Below are 21,477 nucleotides of genomic sequence, written 5' to 3'. Positions count from 1 at the left end.
AGATTTCCTCAGGTCTTACAGTCCCTGAACCACATTATTTTCCCTACAGCCTAGCCCACCCTGGAATGCTAAAACCCTAAATGAAGCAAGTCTAGATTTCCTCAGGTCTTACAGTCCCTGAACCACATTATTTTCCCTACAGCCTAGCCCACCCTGGAATGCTAAAGCCCTAAATGAAGCAAGTCTAGATTTCCTCAGGTTACACAGTCCCTGAACCACATTATTTTCCCTACAGCCTAGCCCACCCTGGAATGCTAAAACCCTAAATGAAGCAAGTCTAGATTTCCTCAGGTCTCACAGTTCCTGAACCACATTATTTTCCTACAGCCTAGCCCACCCTGGAATGCTAAAACCCTAAATGAAGTAAGTCTAGATTTCCTCAGGTCTCACAGTCCCTGAACCACATTATTTTCCTACAGTCCTAGCCCACCCTGGAATGCTAAAGCCCTTAATGAAGCAAGTCTAGATTTCCTCAGGTCACACAGTCCCTGAACCACATTATTTTCCCTACAGCCTAGCCCACCCTGGAATGCTAAAATCCCTAAATGAAGCAAGTCTAGATTTCCTCAGGTCTCACAGTTCCTGAACCACATTATTTTCTACAGCCTAGCCCCACCCTGGAATGCTAAAACCCTAAATGAAGCAAGTCTAGATTTCCCTCAGGTCTTACAGTCCCTGAACCACATTATTTTCCCTACAGCCTAGCCCACCCTGGAATGCTAAAACCCTAAATGAAGCAAGTCTAGATTTCCTCAGGTCTCACAGTCCCTGAACCACATTATTTTCCCTACAGCCTAGCCCACCCTGGAATGCTAAAGCCCTAAATGAAGCAAGTCTAGATTTCCTCAGGTCACACAGTCCCTGAACCACATTATTTTCCCTACAGCCTAGCCAACCCTGCAATGCTAAAGCCCTAAATGAAGCAAGTCTAGATTTCCTCAGGTCTCACAGTTCCTGAACCACATTATTTTCCCTACAGCCTAGCCCACCCTGGAATGCTAAAACCCTAAATGAAGCAAGTCTAGATTTCCTCAGGTCTCACAGTTCCTGAACCACATTATTTTCCCTACAGCCTAGCCCACCCTGGAATGCTAAAGCCCTAAATGAAGCAAGTCTAGATTTCCTCAGGTCTCACAGTTCCTGAACCACATTATTTTCCCTACAGCCTAGCCCACCCTGGAATGCTAAAGCCCTAAATGAAGCAAGTCTAGATTTCCTCAGGTCTCACAGTTCCTGAACCACATTATTTTCCCTACAGCCTAGCCCACCCTGGAATGCTAAAGCCCTAAATGAAGCAAGTCTAGATTTCCTCAGGTCTCACAGTTCCTGAACCACATTATTTTCCCTACAGCCTAGCCCACCCTGGAATGCTAAAGCCCTAAATGAAGCAAGTCTAGATTTCCTCAGGTCTCACAGTTCCTGAACCACATTATTTTCCCTACAGCCTAGCCCACCCTGGAATGCTAAAGCCCTAAATGAAGCAAGTCTAGATTTCCTCAGGTCTCACTGTCCCTGAACCACATTATTTTCCCTACAGCCTAGCCCACCCTGGAATGCTAAAGCCCTAAATGAAGCAAGTCTAGATTTCCTCAGGTCTCACAGTCCCTGAACCACATTATTTTCCCTACAGCCTAGCCCACCCTGGAATGCTAAAGCCCTAAATGAAGCAAGTCTAGATTTCCTCAGGTCTCACTGTCCCTGAACCACATTATTTTCCCTACAGCCTAGCCCACCCTGGAATGCTAAAGCCCTAAATGAAGCAAGTCTAGATTTCCTCAGGTCTCACAGTCCCTGAACCATATTATTTTCCCTACAGCCTAGCCAACCCTGCAATGCTAAAGCCCTAAATGAAGCAAGTCTAGACTTTCCAGGTTCTGAATCTCCCTTCTCATGTGGGCTCCTTTTTGATTTAAAAGGAATAGTTTGTTTCTATCAAAATTATATATATTGACAGTGTTTAAAACTCCCACACTTCCAAGCCAGACAGCCGGACTGGTAACTTTAAAAATTACCAGTCCGGATACAAACTTGCCTGTCCGGTTTTCAACAATGAAATTTTTTTTAAAAAAAATCAGGTTTCTGAATACAGTCCTGTTTGTAGGCATCACAACGAACAACATAGCACTAACAAGCTTATGCACCGAGTTTAGGTAAACTGAAAGAACATCAGTTGAGATTGGTTATTGTAAAATGAACTGCCCAATTGTAAATAGTTGAACATAATTATCATAATACCTTAAACACCTCAAACTGACAAGAGAACCTGTGTGATATTATGAAACATTTACTGTTAGGGGTAAAAACATCTACCAGACCACCGGACAGGCTACTTATGAAATTTGACCGTCTGAGATGAAAATAGACCGTTCCGGACGGTCGGACAGGCGAGAATTTTAAACGCTGATATTGAGAGACTTAGCATTAGTTTAGCATTAGGCCATCATGCCTGGTTTGATACCCAAGTTGGGGACAGTATGGAAAGACCTCTCATTATGTCCACAGTTGTGATATTGCCAGAGGATTACTTAACAGGACTTAAGACCCAACTATTGCTTTCAATACCTCTGATCCTTGGGTATTCAGGGCTTCAACAGGTACCCAGTCAATATCTGCTTGTTGCAAGAGGAGACCAAATGGATCGGACGTCAGGTCTAATGATGAAGCTGAAAGGATCTCACTGTACCACAACGGAATGGATAATTGCTCAAAATATGAATCACTGGATTGATGAATTTTGCTGGATTATGCCTTGTGTGGCATTTAAAACAAAGAAGAAGCAAGCAAACGTACAAACAAACTTGCAAACATACAAACAAAAAATCCTTGTGACCTGTCTGTTTGTTCTGGCTTTTTAAATCCTTTTCTAATATAGGAATCTTGATGCAATATTTTCAGGGCAGTGTTTTGTTTTATGCAGTACTGATTTATCGTTTTATGATCATGATGAATAGCCCCTGAGAGTTACCATGAAGATACGGGTTATAATTGTTCTTCATCAACTGGTGGTGGTCCGATTAATTATTCTAGTGAGTAGAGCGGGTTGAGCCTGAAACAAGTTCCTTACTGAGAAGTTTGATTGTGGGTAAATAGAACTTTGTTGTGATTAAATGATAAATGATTTGTCTTCTCAAATTGATTTTACTATCAATTACTATCAAATATAAAAACAGCTTTGTCATTGAGAGGTCTGATTGTGTTTATTGATAGAAAAGACCCTCCCAATAATAGCATATGTACAACAGAAGTCAACTGAGAAAACCTTTGTTGGAGAGATAAATGAGACACCTGCATTGCCATGTAAGATACACGATATGATAAGATATGATACAACAGTGTCGCAATTTCTAACAGCTAAGCTAATGTTTTCAATATGATGATGCCGACTCCGTTAGACTAGAAGATTAAACCGAAATGTTTATGAAAATAAACTGTTTTAATATTGCAGCAATAAAAATTCAAATTACTGTCTTTTTCTTCCATCTTTCAAAATAAATAATATAGCTTCAGTTTGTTCCTCCGATTAATTGAAATAATCGAAGATTGGTCGCAGTGGCCAAGCGACCAAGCAATCGATCACGTTTTCTCATAATCGAACACAAACGATTTTGGAACCGCTGTAACAGAGTTTGAAATACTTGATGATAGAACATATCTAGGACGTTGTCAGGGCCTAAAAACGTGTCTATTTCTAAGAAAACACACTTCACTTTCTGAAAAGTCATGACTGAATATTTCTTGAAGAATCTGGGAAGTTTATGTTACACTGGAACTGAATCATTTTACACTGGATGTGAAATTTGCAAATGTAATTTGTGCAGTTTAAAAAAACTGCAACAGAGAACCAAATGTTTTTTCTTTATACTTATCTGCAACTACAACCTGAATAGGAAAATCTAAAAACTATAATCAACCCAGGCCGTGATGCTTGTTGTAAGAGACAACTACTGGGATTGTGACTTGCTGATACATGTCATCGTATCCCAGTTGCGTAGATCGATGCTCATGCTGTTGATCACTGAATTGTCTGGTCAGACTCAATTGTTTACAGACTGCCACCTTATTGCTGTAATATTGCCGCGTTAAACAACAAACCAAACCAAAAGCAAACCCCGTGAGAGTTGAGTCGGGACATGTTTTATAGATGGAGGTAGGAAAGCTAAAGCAAAATGTGTGTCAGTCGTTGCATCATTGCTCAAAGCTACTGGGGCCAACATGTGTCATGACATTGAATACCACTCTGTCTTTCTAATATTTCATCCTGTTTGGTAAGATTCTCGTGGGATCTTTTTCGATCTCGTTAATAGAATCGCGATTAGGAACATTGTTTGTTTAGGTTGGGGAGATATATTATTGCCTCTGGGTTTTTCAGTTTGGCAATGATTAGTGAACATTGTGAAGCAATATCAGTGTTCCAAGTGGTCTCTGGGTATCACAGCAGTGTTAGTTATGTAATTTAGAAGTAGATTTTGGGGCTCATTGTTCCTCTGACTTAAAGGGGCACTGATCTCCTACAACTGGCCAGGATTGTTGCCTTTGTTATTGGGTATCGAAGCCATAAATCAGTGACCTTTGAATCCCTGTTGCCATGGTTATTGGTGATATTTATTTTCTCTATAATTTTACGTAATGACCTATGGTTGCACCAGTTTTACTTGTCCAAAGCTCTTCTGGGTGGCCAGTGCTTAAAGCATTTCCTCATTTGCCAAATACCCGGGTTTGATTCCCTGTGGGTAGTATGTGTGAAACCAATTTCTGGTGTCCCCGACTATGATTTTTCTGAAATACTGATAAATACTGTGTACAACTATACTCGTTCCCATGGATATTCTAATGGAAATGGGGTAGCCTAGTGGTTAAGCGTTGGCTCGCCACGCGAAGACCGGTTCGACCCCACATGGGTACAATGTGTGAAGCCCATTTCTGGTGTCCCCCGCCCGTGATGTTGCTGGAATATTGCTAAAATGGAAAGAAACTCAGTCCAGTCCGTAAGTCTAAAATGGAGTGGTTAGAGTGGTCCGCCTCCGTGGTGTAGTGGTTAGAGCGTCCGCCCAGAGAAGCGGAAGGTCGCGGTTCGATCCCCGACCGCGTCATACCAAAAGACGTTAAAATATGGTACTTGTTGGTCCCTGCCTGGCTCTCGGCATTAATGGGTACAACAAGGACTGGTCGGCTCGGAGTCAGTATACTATGTCTGAGTGGGGTATTCATGCTTCACTGCGGCATGGTATCTCAGTGAGCTAGCACTATAAAACCAGCTTAAGTCTGGGCTAGTACAAGCAGCCGCATATACACATACACACGCATGCACGTCGTCATATGAGCGAAATATTCTCAAGCATGACGTTAAAAACCCAATTTCACCTCACCTCTAAAATGGAAAAATCATGAGAATCTGTTGATTCTATATCTGGAATCAACATATTTGAGTGATTTCTCCAACTGAAACAGTGTGACAGTTGAAACATATTTCCTGTATTATTTAGCATAATGACCCATACTTTGTATTAACAGCTGTAGATATGTCAGTTTTACTTAGAAGGGATGATGGTAGAAGCCTAGTGGTTAAAGCATTTCCTCATCACACTACAGACCTATGTTCAATTCCCCTCATAGATACAATGGTTGAAGTCAATATCTTGCTCCCTTCGGTCAGTGTCAAGAATAAAACCCAATTTCACCTAAAATACAATGGGGAAGGCATTATATTATTGGAATATTTCTAAAAGGAGCGGGATTATATTATTGAACTTTGTCTTAAGGAAACATCATGAGAGTATGTAAATTTTATTTTCAGATTAAGTGGTTTTTGAGTGATTTTTCCAACATCGTTATTTTTGAAACAAACTTTCAGTATAGTTTTGAGTAATGACCTTTGGTTGCATCAGTTCTGCTTGTTTATAAAAAGAATGTTCGGAATAGCCAGTAAATTGCTGGTTCAGAATCAAGTGGCCACAAGAACAGTGTGATGTCATGATAATGGTTTAATTCTGGTTAATCAGGTTTGTAGCTCAGTAATGAATGTATTGTTTGTGTTGCAAGGCAGACAAAAATGTTACTGAATGACTTCAATCAAAGTGATGTGTTTCCTGTATCTTTGAGGCTTGGTGTCCCCCGTTGATATTGCTGCTAAAAGCTACCTCTAAACTAGGATGTCCGAATGAGTCAATCACATTTGCCTTTATTACTCATTCTTCCTCTGTCATTTCCTTTGAAGGAACCACACTCAAAGTCATTGGACTGTGACTTGTTTTATAGAAGGAAATTCAGTGTATAAATAGTGTGATGAGTTATTGTGTGTCCTTTTGTGTTTTCAGATCTACTCTTCATAAAGTTGGTTGATTGGTTTGTTGTTTAATGCCGCACTCAGCAATGTTACAGCTATATGGCAGTGGTCTGTAAATAATCAAGTCTGGATCAGACAATCCAGTGATCAACAACATGAGCATCGATTTCATGAGTGTCAATTAGGATACAATGATATGTGTCAACCAAGTCAGTGAGCCTGACCACCCGATCCCGTTATTCGCCACCTACGACAAGCATGGGTTACTGAAGATCAATTCTAACCCGGATCTTCACGGTTGTTCATAAATGACCTACTTGTTGCTGAGTTGTGTTGACCTCAGTGTTATATAAAATTTGGTAGAATATATTATATTGATGTTCGAAGTAGGTTAAGCTTCTAGATAAGAGTAAGTTAGATTAGATTTCCTGTACAGCTGTTTGTGGCTGTCTGTGTTATTTCAGCCATACTGATGACGTATTGATGTATTGATTGGGTATTTGGTCAGCTGATTGATCGGGACTTGAAAGGTATATTGATCTGGTATGCATGGCATAGTGTTTGATGAAATTGAAACTAAACTTGCGAGGTGCTAATGCATCACAAATGTATATCAAATGTTGCAACATGTGTACATAGTTGTTTGTCTGATTGATGTGAGAGTAAATGTTAATGTAATTGGAGCTTTAGTTTTTCATATGTTGGTATTGTGTGTGTAAACATAACAATAACAACATAACATGGGTCACACAAGTAACTGTCATGAGGGAAGGATGGAACATGCTTGGGCCATGTAGGGAGGAGGGTCATGATTGATGGGACATCCTTGGGCCATGGAGGAGGGTAGGGAGGGACATGGTCATGTAGGGATGGGATGATTGATGCTTGGGACATGCTTGGGACATGGGGAGGAGGGTCATGATGGATGGAACATGCTTGGGCCATGTAGGGAGGAGGGTTGTGAGGAGGGATGGGACATGCTTGGGCCATGTAGGGAGGAGGGTAATGAGGGAAGGAACATGCTTGGGCCAGGGTCATGTAGGGGACATGCTTGGGTCATGTAGGGAGGAGGGAGGGTCATGAGGGATGGGACATGCTTGGGCCATGTAGGGAGGAGGGTCATGAGGGATGGGTATGCTTGGGCCATGAGGGATGGAGGGTTGTGAGGGACATGCTTGGGCCATGTAGGGAGGAGGGTCATGAGGGATGGGACATGCTTGGGCCATGATGTAGGGGAGGATGTAGGGAGGAGGGTGGCTTGGGCCATGTAGGGAGGAGGGTCACGAGGGATGGGACATGCTTGGGCCATGTAGGAGGAGGGGTTGTGAGGGATGGAACATGCTTGGGCCATGTAGTGAGGAGGAGGGTGCTTGGGCCATGAGGGATGGGGGATGGGACATGCTTGGGCCATGTAGGGAGGAGGGTCATGATTGATGGGACATGCTTGGGTCATGTAGGGAGGAGGGTCATGAGGGAAGGAACATGCTTGGGTCATGTAGGGAGGAGGGTCATGAAGGAAGGAACATGCTTGGGCCATGTAGGGAGGAGGGTCATGATTGTTGGGACATCCTTGGGCCATGTAGGGAAGAGGGTTGTGAGGGATGGGACATGCTTGGGCCATGTAGGGAGGAGGGTCATGAGGGATGGTACATGCTTGGGCCATGTAGGGAGGAGGGTCATGAGGGATGGTACATGCTTGGGCCTTGTAGGGAGGAGGATAATGGACATGCTTGGGCCATGTAGGGAGGAGGGTCATGCTTGGGCCATGTAGGGAGGAGGATCATGAGGGAAGGAACATGCTTGGGCCATGTAGGGAAGAGGGTTGTGACGGATGGGACATGCTTGGGCCATGTAGGGAGGAGGGTTGTGAGGGATGGGACACATGCTTGGGCCATGTAGAGAGGAGGGTCATGAAGGATGGGACACATGCTTGGGTCATGAATAGGGTTTGGAAGAAGACTATACCTTTATTTGTGTTTATTGTCAGAATAAACATGATAGAAATGTACATGTTACAAGTGAATTAGCAGATATGATTCAAACAGATGTATTGTATCCTGTGGGAAAATCAGTGAATGTTATTTACATCTGTAAATGTAACAATATTGACATGGTTAGAAACTGAATAAATGGCATTAAAACATGGCACAACGTAATTTGTGTAGAAAACCCCCAAAAGCACTCAAAAATTGTTTCAAGAGTGGCTTCTAGTATTTATGCTCTGGGTGATCTGGTTCATCTTGTAACAGCTTGGCGATCTGCCTTGAAGTCAGAGTGTGTTGACAACCTATTGTTTTTAAAGAAGAACAGGAGAACTCATCGGCTGTTGTTGTTCATCACGTTCAGGTTCCATGTTCTGGTATAGATTACTTATGTTGAGAACAACACAAGATGTAAACATTCTACCATCTTTTATGTCAAGCCTTTAAGTTGGTGGGCGATGGTGTAGCCTAGTGGTTAAAGCGTTTGCTCGTCACGCCAAAGACCTGGGTTTAATTCCCCATATTGGTTCAAAGTATGAAGCCCATTTCTGGTGTCCCCAGCCGTGATATTGCTGGAATATTGGTAAAAGCGGTGTAAAACCATACACTCATTCTCACTCACTCACTCACTTAAAGTTGGTTTAATGCTGTTATGTAGATATATATGTCAGGGTAGAGATTGTGATCTGGTAGAATCGGAGATTCTCCCAGTAGAGATTGCGATCAGAGTCTCTACCAGTAAAAATTGCAATCGGTGTCTCTACTGGTAGAATCTCCGATCCTACTAGTACAGATTGCAATCAAAGTCTCTACTGGTACAATCGGAGATTCTACCAGTACCATTTCCAATTCAAATGGTAGAAAGTCTGACTGATCTGTGGGCAAACAACAAAGATGACAACAATTGTACAAATTTATGGAGAGATGAAGAAGTGTAATAATACTTTGGGAGCAGGGCCTGACGAAGATTATTATAAAAATTACATTCTATGCAGAAGTGATATTCCGACTCAATAATGGGTACAATGCAAAAAAGGGCATAATCTTTCGTCTTTCCTCGATTAGCATTTGATTAGAGCATTGGAGCTTATAGTTATAGAGTGCATATTGTTTTATGTTTATATTTGATATCTTCCATTGAAAATGCACACATCAGTGATTATTGATAACAAATAATGTCACATTTATGATGGACCTAAATGTTGCTAATGTCATTTATCGATGGACATAGCTGACATTAGCACTCAGAAATGAAGTGCATTGAATTTTTTTTTTTTTCGAATTTTAGCATTACATTTATTTACAATAACAATCATAAATGAAAACAAAGTAACAATGTTTTATTTTCATTTTGTTTGTAAACATCAAGTTGGACAAACAGTGTGCACTTTTCAATGGAAGTTGTCATTCTACAATATACGAAAATATATTTTATTTTTCTAAATATTCACTTAGATTGCAATCTCTACTAGTAGGATGAGATTTAAGCTTCTACTGGTAGAGATTGCGATTGTATAGGTTATTCTATATAATGAGAGTCTCTACTGGTAGAGAGTCCGATTGCAATCTCTAGTAGGATCAGAGATTCTACCAGTAGAAACTCCGATCGCAATCTCTACTGGAAGAGACTCCGATCGCAATCTCGACTGGTAGAATCTCCGATCCTACCAGATCGCAATCTCTACCCTGACATATACGTGTTATGACAATCAGTGGGTTGGGTTTGACCCCGCTTTGATCAGTATACCACTTGCGTAACAATGTGTCAGCTTAAAGTGTGAGGTAAGCTGTGTGTGATGCAGGCCTCAGACATTCATCACTTTGGTGACAGCTGTGAACCAGATAATAGCACTGACAAGCCTAGAATCATAAATAGGGTTTTTCCAGCATTGAATCTACACAGGATTCTGGTGTGCCCAAGGGTGACAACTCTACACTGTGAATTGTCACACCTTAGATGACTTAGGGCCCTGTTTTCGAAATAAAATCCTGCATATTTATAATAGACATGTTTTGTTTTGTCCGCTCTACACACGTGGAAGTAAAAGCTTATTGCGAAGGCTATTGTAAATCAAAGAGTTGTTACCAATTGTCTCTGACTAAGTGGGCGGTGGGGTAGTCTAGTGGGTAAGGTGTTTGCTCATCACATCGAAGACCGGGTTCGAATCCCCACATGGGCACAATGTGTGAAACCCATTTCAGGTGTCCCAGGTCGTGATAATGCTGGAATATTGCTAAAAGCGGCATAAAACCCAACTGACTCACTCATGTCTGCGGTCACCAGATTGGCCATGTACTGCTCAGGTCAATGGACACACACAAGTGGAAGACTGTCTTGCAATTCCCACCACCCAAGACAGATTAATAACCATTATCATATGAAAAAAATACAGGTGTTCCCTTACCTATTTTGAGTTGTATAAACAAGCCAATTCCACAGTTCCAAAACCTGTTTCCAATCAGGGGATTACCCCTAGACTAAGGTTTTACTTAAAGCAGTATGATCACTTGCTCGCTTGCTCACTCATTCACTCATTCACTCACTCACTAAGCTCTTACTAAGTTGGACCGCCTCCATGTTGTAGTGGTTAGAGCGTCCGCCCGGAAAGCGGAAGGTCACGGGTTCGATCCCCGACTGCGTCATACCAAAAAGACGTTAAAATATGGTACTTGTTGGTCCCTGCCTGGCTCTCGGCATTAATGGGTACAACAAGGACTGGTCGGCTCGGAGTCAGTATAATGTGTCTGAGTGGGGTATTCATGCTTCACTGTGGCATGGTATCTCAGTGGGCTAGCACTATAAAACCAGCTTCAGTCTGGGCTAGTACAAGCAGCCGCACATACACATACACATGCATGCACGTCGTCATATGAGCGAAATAATCTCAAGCACGATGTAAAACCTAATTTCACCTCACCTCACCTCTTACTAAGTTGTGTTTAAATGACAATTATATTTGATGGAGCTACCAATGATCCTTGCACATCGGTTCCGGACCACTTGCAAAGAATTCCGGAATCAATACCTTGAACTGTTGAGCAAGGAAGAAGGAAATCAGCAACCTTGCATGAACAAAGGGCCCAAGGATGCATGTGACGAGAGAAAACATTTCTATTATTAATTCATTGACAGTAAATTGCATTGTTGGGCTTGTTTGGTGTCAGATTCTGTGCTGGTTCCATGTTGAGGAGGTTGTGTTGATAGATGCTGATTTGGGCACAGGTAGTATGTGCATGTGTGTGTGCATATGTGTGCATGTGTGTGCATAGGGTGTAGGGCAATTCCCTACGAGGCCTTTTCCCCAACAGGGCCCCGTTTCACAAAGCTCTCGTAGCGCTACAGTGTGGGAGGTACAAATCTGAAAGATCTGTTCTCCCACGTGAGCGCTCATCTCATAGTGAACTACCTGAGGGAAGTTGATCTGTATCATAAATTGTAACTGTCAAATGTAACTATCATAAATTGTAACTGTGAAATGTAAATAACAACTTGCCTGCCTTTAAATGTGGTGCTATGACTTTTTCTGCTTTTAAATGACAATGTAATGAATATATGTTTCTGAAATAAAACTCATTCCGATAATGTACTTACAATGTTTATTAATGCAACCTTGTTCTCGTCACTATATGGCTGGAATAATGCCGATGTGATGCAAAACCCAACTCAACTCAACTCAACTCATTACAAATGCTACGAGAAAAGTTACGAGATCTTAGGCTTATGAGAGCTTTGTGAAACGGGGCCCAGGTCATTACCCCATCTGCCATTTCCCCACCTGGACATATATGTACTTATACACTTTCTTAGGGCTGGGACAATTCACCGATGCACCGATACACCGATACATCACGATACATTCTAGTTTGATACAGGTATCGTATCGTCCACTGGTGTATCGATACAAAACGATCCACAACTTTTTTTTTCAAAACAGTATTATCTTATACATGTTACAGTACTTATGTAGAGAAAAATACGCAAGTATGATGGAGTTACTTGTTTGTTTATTACAATAGTGTTATTATTATACACAAATACCTTGCAATATATCATTTTAAATCTTAATACTGTCATTCTTTCAAGGTGTATATATCGTGATACATATCGTATCGCAGGTAAAATATCGCGATGCGTATCGTATCGTCACTTAGTGTATCGTCCCAGCCCTACACTTTTTTGTCTTTTTTTTCTGCTTTCTTTCTCCCTCAACCCTTCATTCATTTCTTCTTTCACTTCTTAAGTAATAACTTGTCTCACTAACCTCTGCTAATTCCTTCACTCACTCTTTCATTCCTTCACTCCTTCCCTTATCCCTTGGGGCGGTGGGGTAGTCTAGTTGTTAAAGCGTTGGCTCGTCACGCCGAAGACCCGGGTTCGAATCCCCACATGGGTACAATGAGTGAAGCCCATTTCTGGTGTCCCCCGCCGTGATATTGCTGGAATATTGCTAAAAGCGGCGTAAAACCAAACTCAGTCAGTCAGTCAGTCAGTCCCTTATCCCTTAGTTTACAATCCACTCCCTCATTCAGTCCTTCATTCACTTCTTCCCTCCTCCCTTCACTCAATATTTCACTCCACATTTCACTATCTCCTGTACTCATTGCTTCAGTAATCTCTTCATTTACTTACTTCTAAACTCATTCCTTCACTCACTCCTTTCTTCCCTCACCTTCACTAACTCCTTTATTCATTCCTTCTGTAATCACTTCATTCACTTACTCCTACACTCATTCTTCGCTCACACCTTACTTGCTGACTCCTGCACTCACTCAATCAGCCTGAGGTCAGGGAAAAATTAATACTTGTGAATGGAAATTGCCAGACCTGATGGCGTGAGGACTGGCGTTGACCTGAGGTGACTGAAGTGATTAGATAACAGATTCTTCCAGCTTGTGCCCTGGAACAAAGACCTTATATGCATGCTTCTTGTCTCGCTACCTTAAACGACAGACCTTCACAGGCAAGTTGGGTTCTACTTCAAATGTTGCATTTTTGATGAATATCCAGTTAAAATTTGATAAATGTATAAAATGTTGGTGACTGTTGCTGATATGTTGGTGTTTGGTCCGACATTGTGGTCATACTTCCTTATTAGGAAATTTGAAATTATGATGGTGGTGGTGGTGGAATTGGGTTTAACATTGTGCTTGAGAATATTTCGCTCATGTGACGACGTGCATGCATGTGTATGTGTATGTGCGGCTGCTTGTACTAGCCCAGACTTAAGCTGGTTTTATAGTGCCAACCCACTGAGATACCATGCTGCAGTGAAGCATGAATACCCCACTCAGACACATTATACTGACTCCGAGCCGACCAGTCCTTGTTGTACCCATTAATGCCGCGCGCCAGGCAGGGACCAAGTACCATATTTTAACGTCTTTTGGTATGATGCGGTCGGGGATCGAACCCGCGACCTTCCGTACTTCCGGCGGACGCTCTAACCCCTACACCACGGAGGCGGTCGAAATTATGATGGTAATATGATAGATATAGAAAATATATGTTTGGTAGCCCCAAATATATTTGTGTTCTCACAAGCAAAGTTACAGAAAACAAACTAGTGTGGATGTGTGATTTGAGGTGGATGGAAATGAGCCAGCACCTTGGAGCTGATTTGTTCAACATAAGCATTGATTCTTGCCAGTCTGTCACAACCATTATTTGTCCAAGAATTTTTTTTGTCTACAAAAGTTTAGTCCAAGGCCATGCATCAGCCTTATTTCAGTTCAGTTCCAGTTTGTGGGAATATTTATGCAATGAGAACTAATGCAGTGTTCCCGAATAGCGTCTGACCCTCTGACAAGTCCGGCAGATTCGCCAATGGTCAGACAGAAGTCTACAACCCGCCGGCCCCAGTGTCTGACTGTATATTTCACAATGACTTTGACTGAAGTTGTTTTATGCGACATGTGACACTTTTTTGCTGTTTATAAATCTTATGTTTGTTAATAATTTCAATGTCAATTATAAGAAATATTAAATCTGAAATGTGTGTTTAATTTTATTCCATGGGTCCTGTGCATTTTCAATGGGTCAGACAGACATCTGAAACTTACAAGACCCAATGTCCTGTGACTCGTGAACACTGCTAATGGTGACATTTTGTCTACAAATGCTTCAAGTCAGTTGAGACGACTGTTATTGGATATATATTTGTCTCCAGTAGCCTCGGGCCACTGGACAATAGTGAAGGTTCAGTGCTCACAGAAGATCCTTGAGTTGCAATCAATACGCTATGAGACGAATCTGATTTTTCATGAATATTGGGTTACAAATGCAAATATTTTTCATGAATACTGTAACTTTAATAAACTAAATATGTATTTGCCAAGGTTGAAATATTTCAGTGATATATTTTTGTAATGTGACAATGCTGCTTATAGTCTAATGACAGGACTGTAAGGGGTTTTGGTAAAATGAGAGGGGATGTGTTTCGGTATAGCCCGTACATATATATTCTATTTTGCTTATCACACTTTGATTCAAGTGCCCATGAATAATGAATTGAATTCATGACCAGAACCGGTTCGATTCATTGAATGCAGGAGTGAATGGTAACATGATCAAAAAGATCACCCATTAAAATGCTAAAGGTTGCTCCAGCCCACAGTATATGTTGAATATAGAACAAATTTACCGTGGCTTGTGCCATTTAGCGTGAATATCAGTTGGTTGCAATAAAACTGTAAAATCTAGTGATTTTAGTTCTTCCTTCTACTTGAAGCCAATGTGTGATACTGTGAATCCTCGAAAATCCACACTGCATTTGTAGGTCCAGAGACACAGGGTTTATTCAAGAGGTGTTAAGAGAGGTCTGTTCTATCCCACAAACTGATATGGTATGCTGCGTGGATCCTTACAGATGGTAATTTTTAGAATTCATGGTATTTTCACTCATCATTGTAGCATGCATGATAAAAATACTATCTTGTGGACTAATATGAGACAATGCTTCTCCATGCTTATTATTCAAGGCAGGGGTATGTTCAAGGCATTGTATATTCAAGGCAGTAGTATATTCAAAGCAGGGGTATATTCTAGGCAGGAGTATGTTCAAGGCATTGTATATTCAAGGCAGGGGTATGTTCAAGGCAGGGGTATATTCAAGGCAGGAGTATGTTCAAGGCATTGTATATTCAAGGCAGTAGTATATTCAAAGCAGGGGTATATTCAAGGCAGGGGTATGTTCAAGGCAGTAGTATATTCAAGGCAGGAGTATGTTCAAGGCATTGTATATTCAAGGCAGGGGTATGTTCAAGGCAGGGTATATTCAAGGCAGGGGTATGTTCAAGGCATTGTATATTCAAGGCAGTAGTATATTCAAAGCAGGGGTATATTCAAGGCAGGGGTATGTTCAAGGCAGTAGTATATTCAAGGCAGGAGTATGTTCAAGGCATTGTATATTCAAGGCAGGAGTATGTTCAAGGCAGGGTATATTCAAGGCAGGGGTATATTCAAGGCAGGAGTATGTTCAAGGCAGGGGTATATTCAAGGTATATTTTCAAGGCAGGTGTTTTTTCAAGGTAGGGATCGGTAGGACCCCACGTATATATATTCAAGGGAAGAGTACTGTAGTAGTTATTTTCGCGTGGGATTAATTTTCCGCTTTTAGCGCAAAATGATTGTGCGTCAATAATCATACCAAGTGAAATATTTGACAAATACTCAAGTAGGAACAACATGTAATTTGTTTATTCTCTCAGATAACAACATCAAAACAATATACAAAGGAATAGAGGCATATATTAGTAACAGCGATCACAATCAGCAAATGTTTGTTATCAGTTTGTCAGTTAATTGATAGCTGATTACTTGTTATGGCGGCCAGCTTTGATCATTGCATGTCTATGGGTTGTGAAAACTTTGTGATGGACACCATCACTCAGGTGTTTGAAATGCGCGAAAAAACTGCTGCGCTAATAGGTCTTTTGTGAACTTTCCACGAAAATTGCACCCCGTGAAAATATATACGATTACATTATTTGTCGAAGGCAGAGGGTAGTTTGACCAGTGTTAATTCAGTGCTGACCTTTATTGGAGGATTCACTGGAACTGATGTGTTCTATTATGGCTTCAAACTGAACTCGGGCGGTGGGGTAGCCTAGTGGTTAAAGCGTTGGCTCGTCACACCGAAGACCCGGGTTCGAATCCCCACATGGGTACAATGTGTGAAGCCCATTTCTGGTGTCCCCTGTCGTGATGTTGCTGGAATATTGCTAAAAGCGGCGTAAAACCAAACTCAGTCAGTGAGTATTATGGCTTCAAACTGAACTCCCTTACTTACAGAGAGAATGTTTAAAGACCTGTGGTTTACACCTGACCACGTAGTCGTGTTGATAGTCATCCAGTAAACATGTTGATCTGTAACAAGTTGTATCGTATGATGAAACAGGTCTGCATGTTGAGGGTATCCCAACTGATAAGTCGTGTGATAACACTGATAACACTAGTACTCATATTGATCCTGGACTTCCGTCACAGAGTGAGAGACTAGGCAGTCCTGGATTTTAATCACAGACAAAGGTACTGATCGTTTATACTGATTGGGGAAGGATGTGGGTGTGGGTGGAGGGGTGTTTGCAGTGGTGGGTGGGGAGAGGTAAGGGACAATGTTGCTCATTGCTCTTTTCTTTGGAAGGAGCAAGCTTTTTGCTTTTGATAAGGTCCTTTTTGTCAGGCCCTGTAGTATGTCTAGGAAACTATTATGTTTTGTGGTAAAACCTGATCCAAATGTATTAACTATTGGTCTTGTGTCTGCAGTGACACATGACTGGGGTGGAAACTGTTTTTTGACAGTGAGAGCTTTCTCTTTTTCCAGATGAACTAAATTCGGTTGAAATTTGCTGTTATTGTATTTAATGCTTGAATATTTGACGGTAGTGATTTTAAGATTTAGCTAAAAAGGAAGTCATTGCACAAAGTCAGGAGAAACTTGAAAGCAAGATATTGAGTCGTTATTCCTAAGTTGAATTTCTTTGATTTAACTTAAATATGTTCGTTTTTAAACCATTTCCACAGTAAAATGCTGTGCTCTGTCAACAGGCCTGACATATAAGGGTGATTAATAATGCAGATTGTGAGACAACGTGTTTGATCTGAATTCCATGTCGCTGGATAGAGCTCAGTGATAAGCCTGACTCTATAGCAGGGACCACATGGCTGTAACATGGTAAGTCTGACTCTATAGCAGGGACCACATGGCTGTAACATGGTAAGTCTGACTCTATAGCAGGGACCACATGGGTGTAACATGGTAAGTCTGACTCTATAGCAGGGACCACATGGCTGTAAGTCTGACTCTATAGCAGGGACATGGTAAGTAAGTCTGACTCTATAGCAGGGACCACATGGGTGTAACATGGTAAGTCTGACTCTATAGCAGGGACCACATGGGTGTAACATGGTAAGTCTGACTCTATAGCAGGGACCACATGGGTGTAACATGGTAAGTCTGACTCTATAGCAGGGACCACATGGGTGTAACATGGTAAGTCTGACTCTATAGCACTGGCATAGCAGGGACCACATGGGTGTAACATGGTAAGTCTGACTCCATAGCAGGGACCACATGGGTGTAACATGGTAAAGTCTGACTCTATAGCAGGGACCACATGGCTGTAACATGGTAAGTCTGACTCACCACATGGCTGTAATATGGTAAGTCTGACTCTATAGCAGGGACCACATGGGTGTAACATGGTAAGTCTGACTCTATAGCAGGGACCACATGGCTGTAACATGGTAAGTCTGACTCTATAGCAGGGACCACATGGGTGTAACATGGTAAGTCTGACTCTATAGCAGGGACCGCATGGCTGTAACATGGTAAGTCTGACTCTATAGCAGGGACCGCATGGCTGTAACATGGTAAGCCTGACTCTATAGCAGGGACCACATGGCTGTAACATGGTAAGTCTGTAGTTTTGACATTGATGAGCTTGAACCAGGAAGTAAGATGGTGTTTGTGATGCATGGCAATATCTGTTGTTCTACTATTTTGAGTGATTTTAAACCTCTCCCTAATTGGCCCCTTTCCTGGGGTATCCTAATAAGCGCCCTTTTTGGATTTTAATGAGCTAAACGCTCAGGGTGCAAAATACATCAACTACGGTAATTAAAGAAGGATCCTATCAATCCTTTGGTGAGCCTTGTGTTCCTGGACTGTAATCCCATTTATTTCTAAACAGAAGCTTTTGTAAACTATAAACATATTGAAAACTGTTTTGTTGAGAAATGCTCAGTTATGCTTGTTGTGGTGAATTGATTATTCTTGCTGAATCATCATAATAATTGTATTCACAACTGACATTTGGATTTATTGTGGTGCCATTTGTTTGAGGTCTGTTAGGATGAGAGTGACAGTTGTTCTAATTGGTAACCTACAAAATGCTAAATATCTCTCTGCTGGGACAGATAACTTGGGTGGTGGGATAGCTTAGTGGTCAAAGTGTTAGTTCATTAGGACTGAAACTTGGGTCCGAATCCATACATGGGTACAATGTGTAAGGCTGTTTTCTGGTGTCCCCCATCGTCATATTTCTGGAATATTGCTAAAAGCAGCATAATACTAAACTCTCTCACTTTTTTTTGACTGCACACATTACTGATGTTTCAATAAAGATAAAAGTTCAGTAAACTTCAGTGTCCGCCAGATAGGAGCGTTTTATCTATGTTTGAAATAAGATTTGCCAGAACATTTCATACGCAAGACAATCTGTAGACCTACCCATCATTTTATTAATCAAACATGGCATCCCATTTTGACTGACATGGAAAACATGGAGGTATTGTTACTTTAGTCATGTACAGAATTTCATCCCTGAAATGATGCCTACTTCATAGTGCTTACCCAGTGCCTACATACTTCGTTCGTGCCTACTTAGTCTCTGGGGCAGTGGGGTAGCCTAATGGTTGAAGTGTTGGCTCGTCACGCTGAAGACTCAGGTTCGATTCCCCACATGGGCACAATGTGTGAAGCCCATTTCTGGTGTCCCCCGCCATGATATTGCTGGAATATTGCTAAAAGCGGCGTAAAACCACACACACACACACACACACACACACACACACACACACACACACACACACACACACACACACACACAGACACACACACACACTCACTCACTCACTCACTCACTCACTCACTCACTCCACTCCTCTCTCTCTCTCTCTCTCTCTCTCACTCACTCACTCACTCACTCACTCACTCTCTCTCACTCACTCACTCTCACTCACTCTCTCACTCACTCACTCACTCACTCACTCACTCACCAAGTGCTTTCCTGCATAAAACAGGTACTCATGACCACTACAATAAATTAGTAATAAATGGATTCTATACATGAACAGTGCATGAACCAGGAAATATGTATTCTATTATCTTGTGATGTTAGTTGCTCTTTCTATAGACGAATCATGAATGATCACAGAGGAAGTGTTTTCGTATGTATGACTTATTTTTGACGTATTGAACAGTACAAAATCACTGTATCAGATCAACCAGTCAGAGACGATTGCCATGGAGGTGTTTTGTTTTGTTGCCATGGTTAGTACATTCAAGGTCTATCAGGTGAGTGATAGGTGTAGAAATAGGCTGGAATCAGGTAGAGATTAAAATGAATTATCAGCTGATTATTTTCCTTCATGAAAGGTCACGTGTAGTTCTTGAAACCATTCTGTTATCCGTTATGACATGGCATACCTCAATAATGATTCATATTTTGTGATATACTGAGGGAAAAAAATAAGGGATCACAAGTGTTTCTTTATTTTCTTCCAGGTTTCTTCACAAGTTGTACGATACAAAGCTTGTGAAGAAACCTGGGCAAAAATTGAAGGAACACTTGTGCTTCCATGTGATCCCTTATGTTTTTCCTTCAGTATATATGTACAATATATTGTGTACATTCTGAAATCTAGTTTGTTGTGAACCTGAATAGAAATTCATCCACATATTGAACTTTCCACACAAATGTTTTAAAAATTTGTAAACTTTAAATAAATAACACTTGTACTTTTTTGTGCTGCATTCTGAAATCTGTTGTCCATGGATTTGTTTGGTATGTTGTTTAGCGCTGCACTCAACAATATTCCAGCTATATGGTGCCGGTCTGTAAATAATCAAGTCTTGACCAGACAATCTAGTGATCAACATCATGAGCATCGTTCTACACAATTGGGATACGATGACATACATGGTTATCAACCAAGTCAGCGAGCCTGACCACCCGATATCGTTAGTCGCCTCTTATGACAAGCATGGGTTGCTGAAGACCATTTCTGTCTCCAGAACAGTAGTCACATGAAGAAGTGACCCTCTGTCAGGTTGTTGCTTAAAGACGTAACCACGGTAAAGAAGCCCGCATCTTGCATAGGTTTCATCCTCTACTGTTCGTAGTAGTCGTCGGCCATTTTGTATGAGATGGCTGTGGTCACCACACGTGGATAACACATATGTCATATTCAGGAAGTTCACAAATAGTGTGAGGTTTTTAAATCAGATAATCAGATGCTAATTTCTGAATTACGTACTTTCAGTTGACTTGTCACTTATGGAAACTCAACCAACAAGATTAACATTATGCATGAATTATGAAATACAATATACCAGTGTTTACCAGCCATATTGTGATGCATATTCACTTTGTGGGATGTTTTTAGACTGGTTATTCTGCATGACTTCTACCATGGCCTTGAGGGTAGGGGTAACCTAGTGGTTAAAGCGTTCACTCGTCACGGTGAGGGCCTGGGTTCAGTTCCCCACATGGGTACAATGTTTGAAGTCCATTTCTGGTGTCCCCTGGCATGATATTGCTGGAATATTGCTAAAAGCGGAGTAAAACTTCACTCACTCACTCACTCACTCACTCACTCACTCACTCACTCACTCACTCACTCACTCACTCACTCTCACTCACTCACTCACTCACTCACTCACTCACTCACTCACTCACTCACTCACTCACTCACTCACTCACTCACTCACTCACTCGACCGCTTTCGTGGTGTAGTGGTTAGAGCGTCCGCCTGGAGAGCGGAAGGCAGTGGGTTGGATCCCCGACCGCATCATACCAAAAGACGTTATAGTACTTGTTGGTCCCTGCCTGGCGCTCGGCATTAATGGGTACAACAAGGACTGGTCGGCTAGGAGTCAGTATACTGTGTCTGAGTGGGGTATTCATGCTTCACTGCGGCATGGTATCTCA

The 21,477-nt window shown here is 41.6% G+C and overlaps 2 protein-coding genes across 2 annotated transcripts in view; one reads left to right on the top strand and one right to left on the bottom strand.

Annotated features, from left to right (window-relative positions):
- LOC124268674 (phosphatidylserine synthase 2-like) overlaps positions 1–21,477 on the top strand; it is a 58,562-nt gene that overhangs the window by 12,259 nt on the left and 24,826 nt on the right.
- On the bottom strand, positions 7,200–8,039 carry LOC124268767 (extensin-2-like). Its single transcript, XM_046703792.1, has one exon. It carries the CDS (start codon positions 8,037–8,039, stop codon positions 7,200–7,202), a length of 840 nt encoding a protein of 279 aa, XP_046559748.1.

This window comes from Haliotis rubra, unplaced genomic scaffold, assembly GCF_003918875.1.
Source record: "Haliotis rubra isolate DU_JTF1 unplaced genomic scaffold, ASM391887v1 Scf14, whole genome shotgun sequence".
Lineage (NCBI taxonomy): Eukaryota > Metazoa > Mollusca > Gastropoda > Lepetellida > Haliotidae > Haliotis > Haliotis rubra.
The sequence above is the reverse complement of the archived record's forward strand: the minus strand, read 5'-3'. Positions and strand labels throughout refer to the sequence as shown.

Excerpts from the sequence above, each read along its gene's own strand:
- LOC124268767 (XM_046703792.1), bottom strand. The coding sequence starts at position 8,039 with ATGACCCTCCTCCCTACATGGCCCAAGCATGTCCATTATCCTCCTCCC.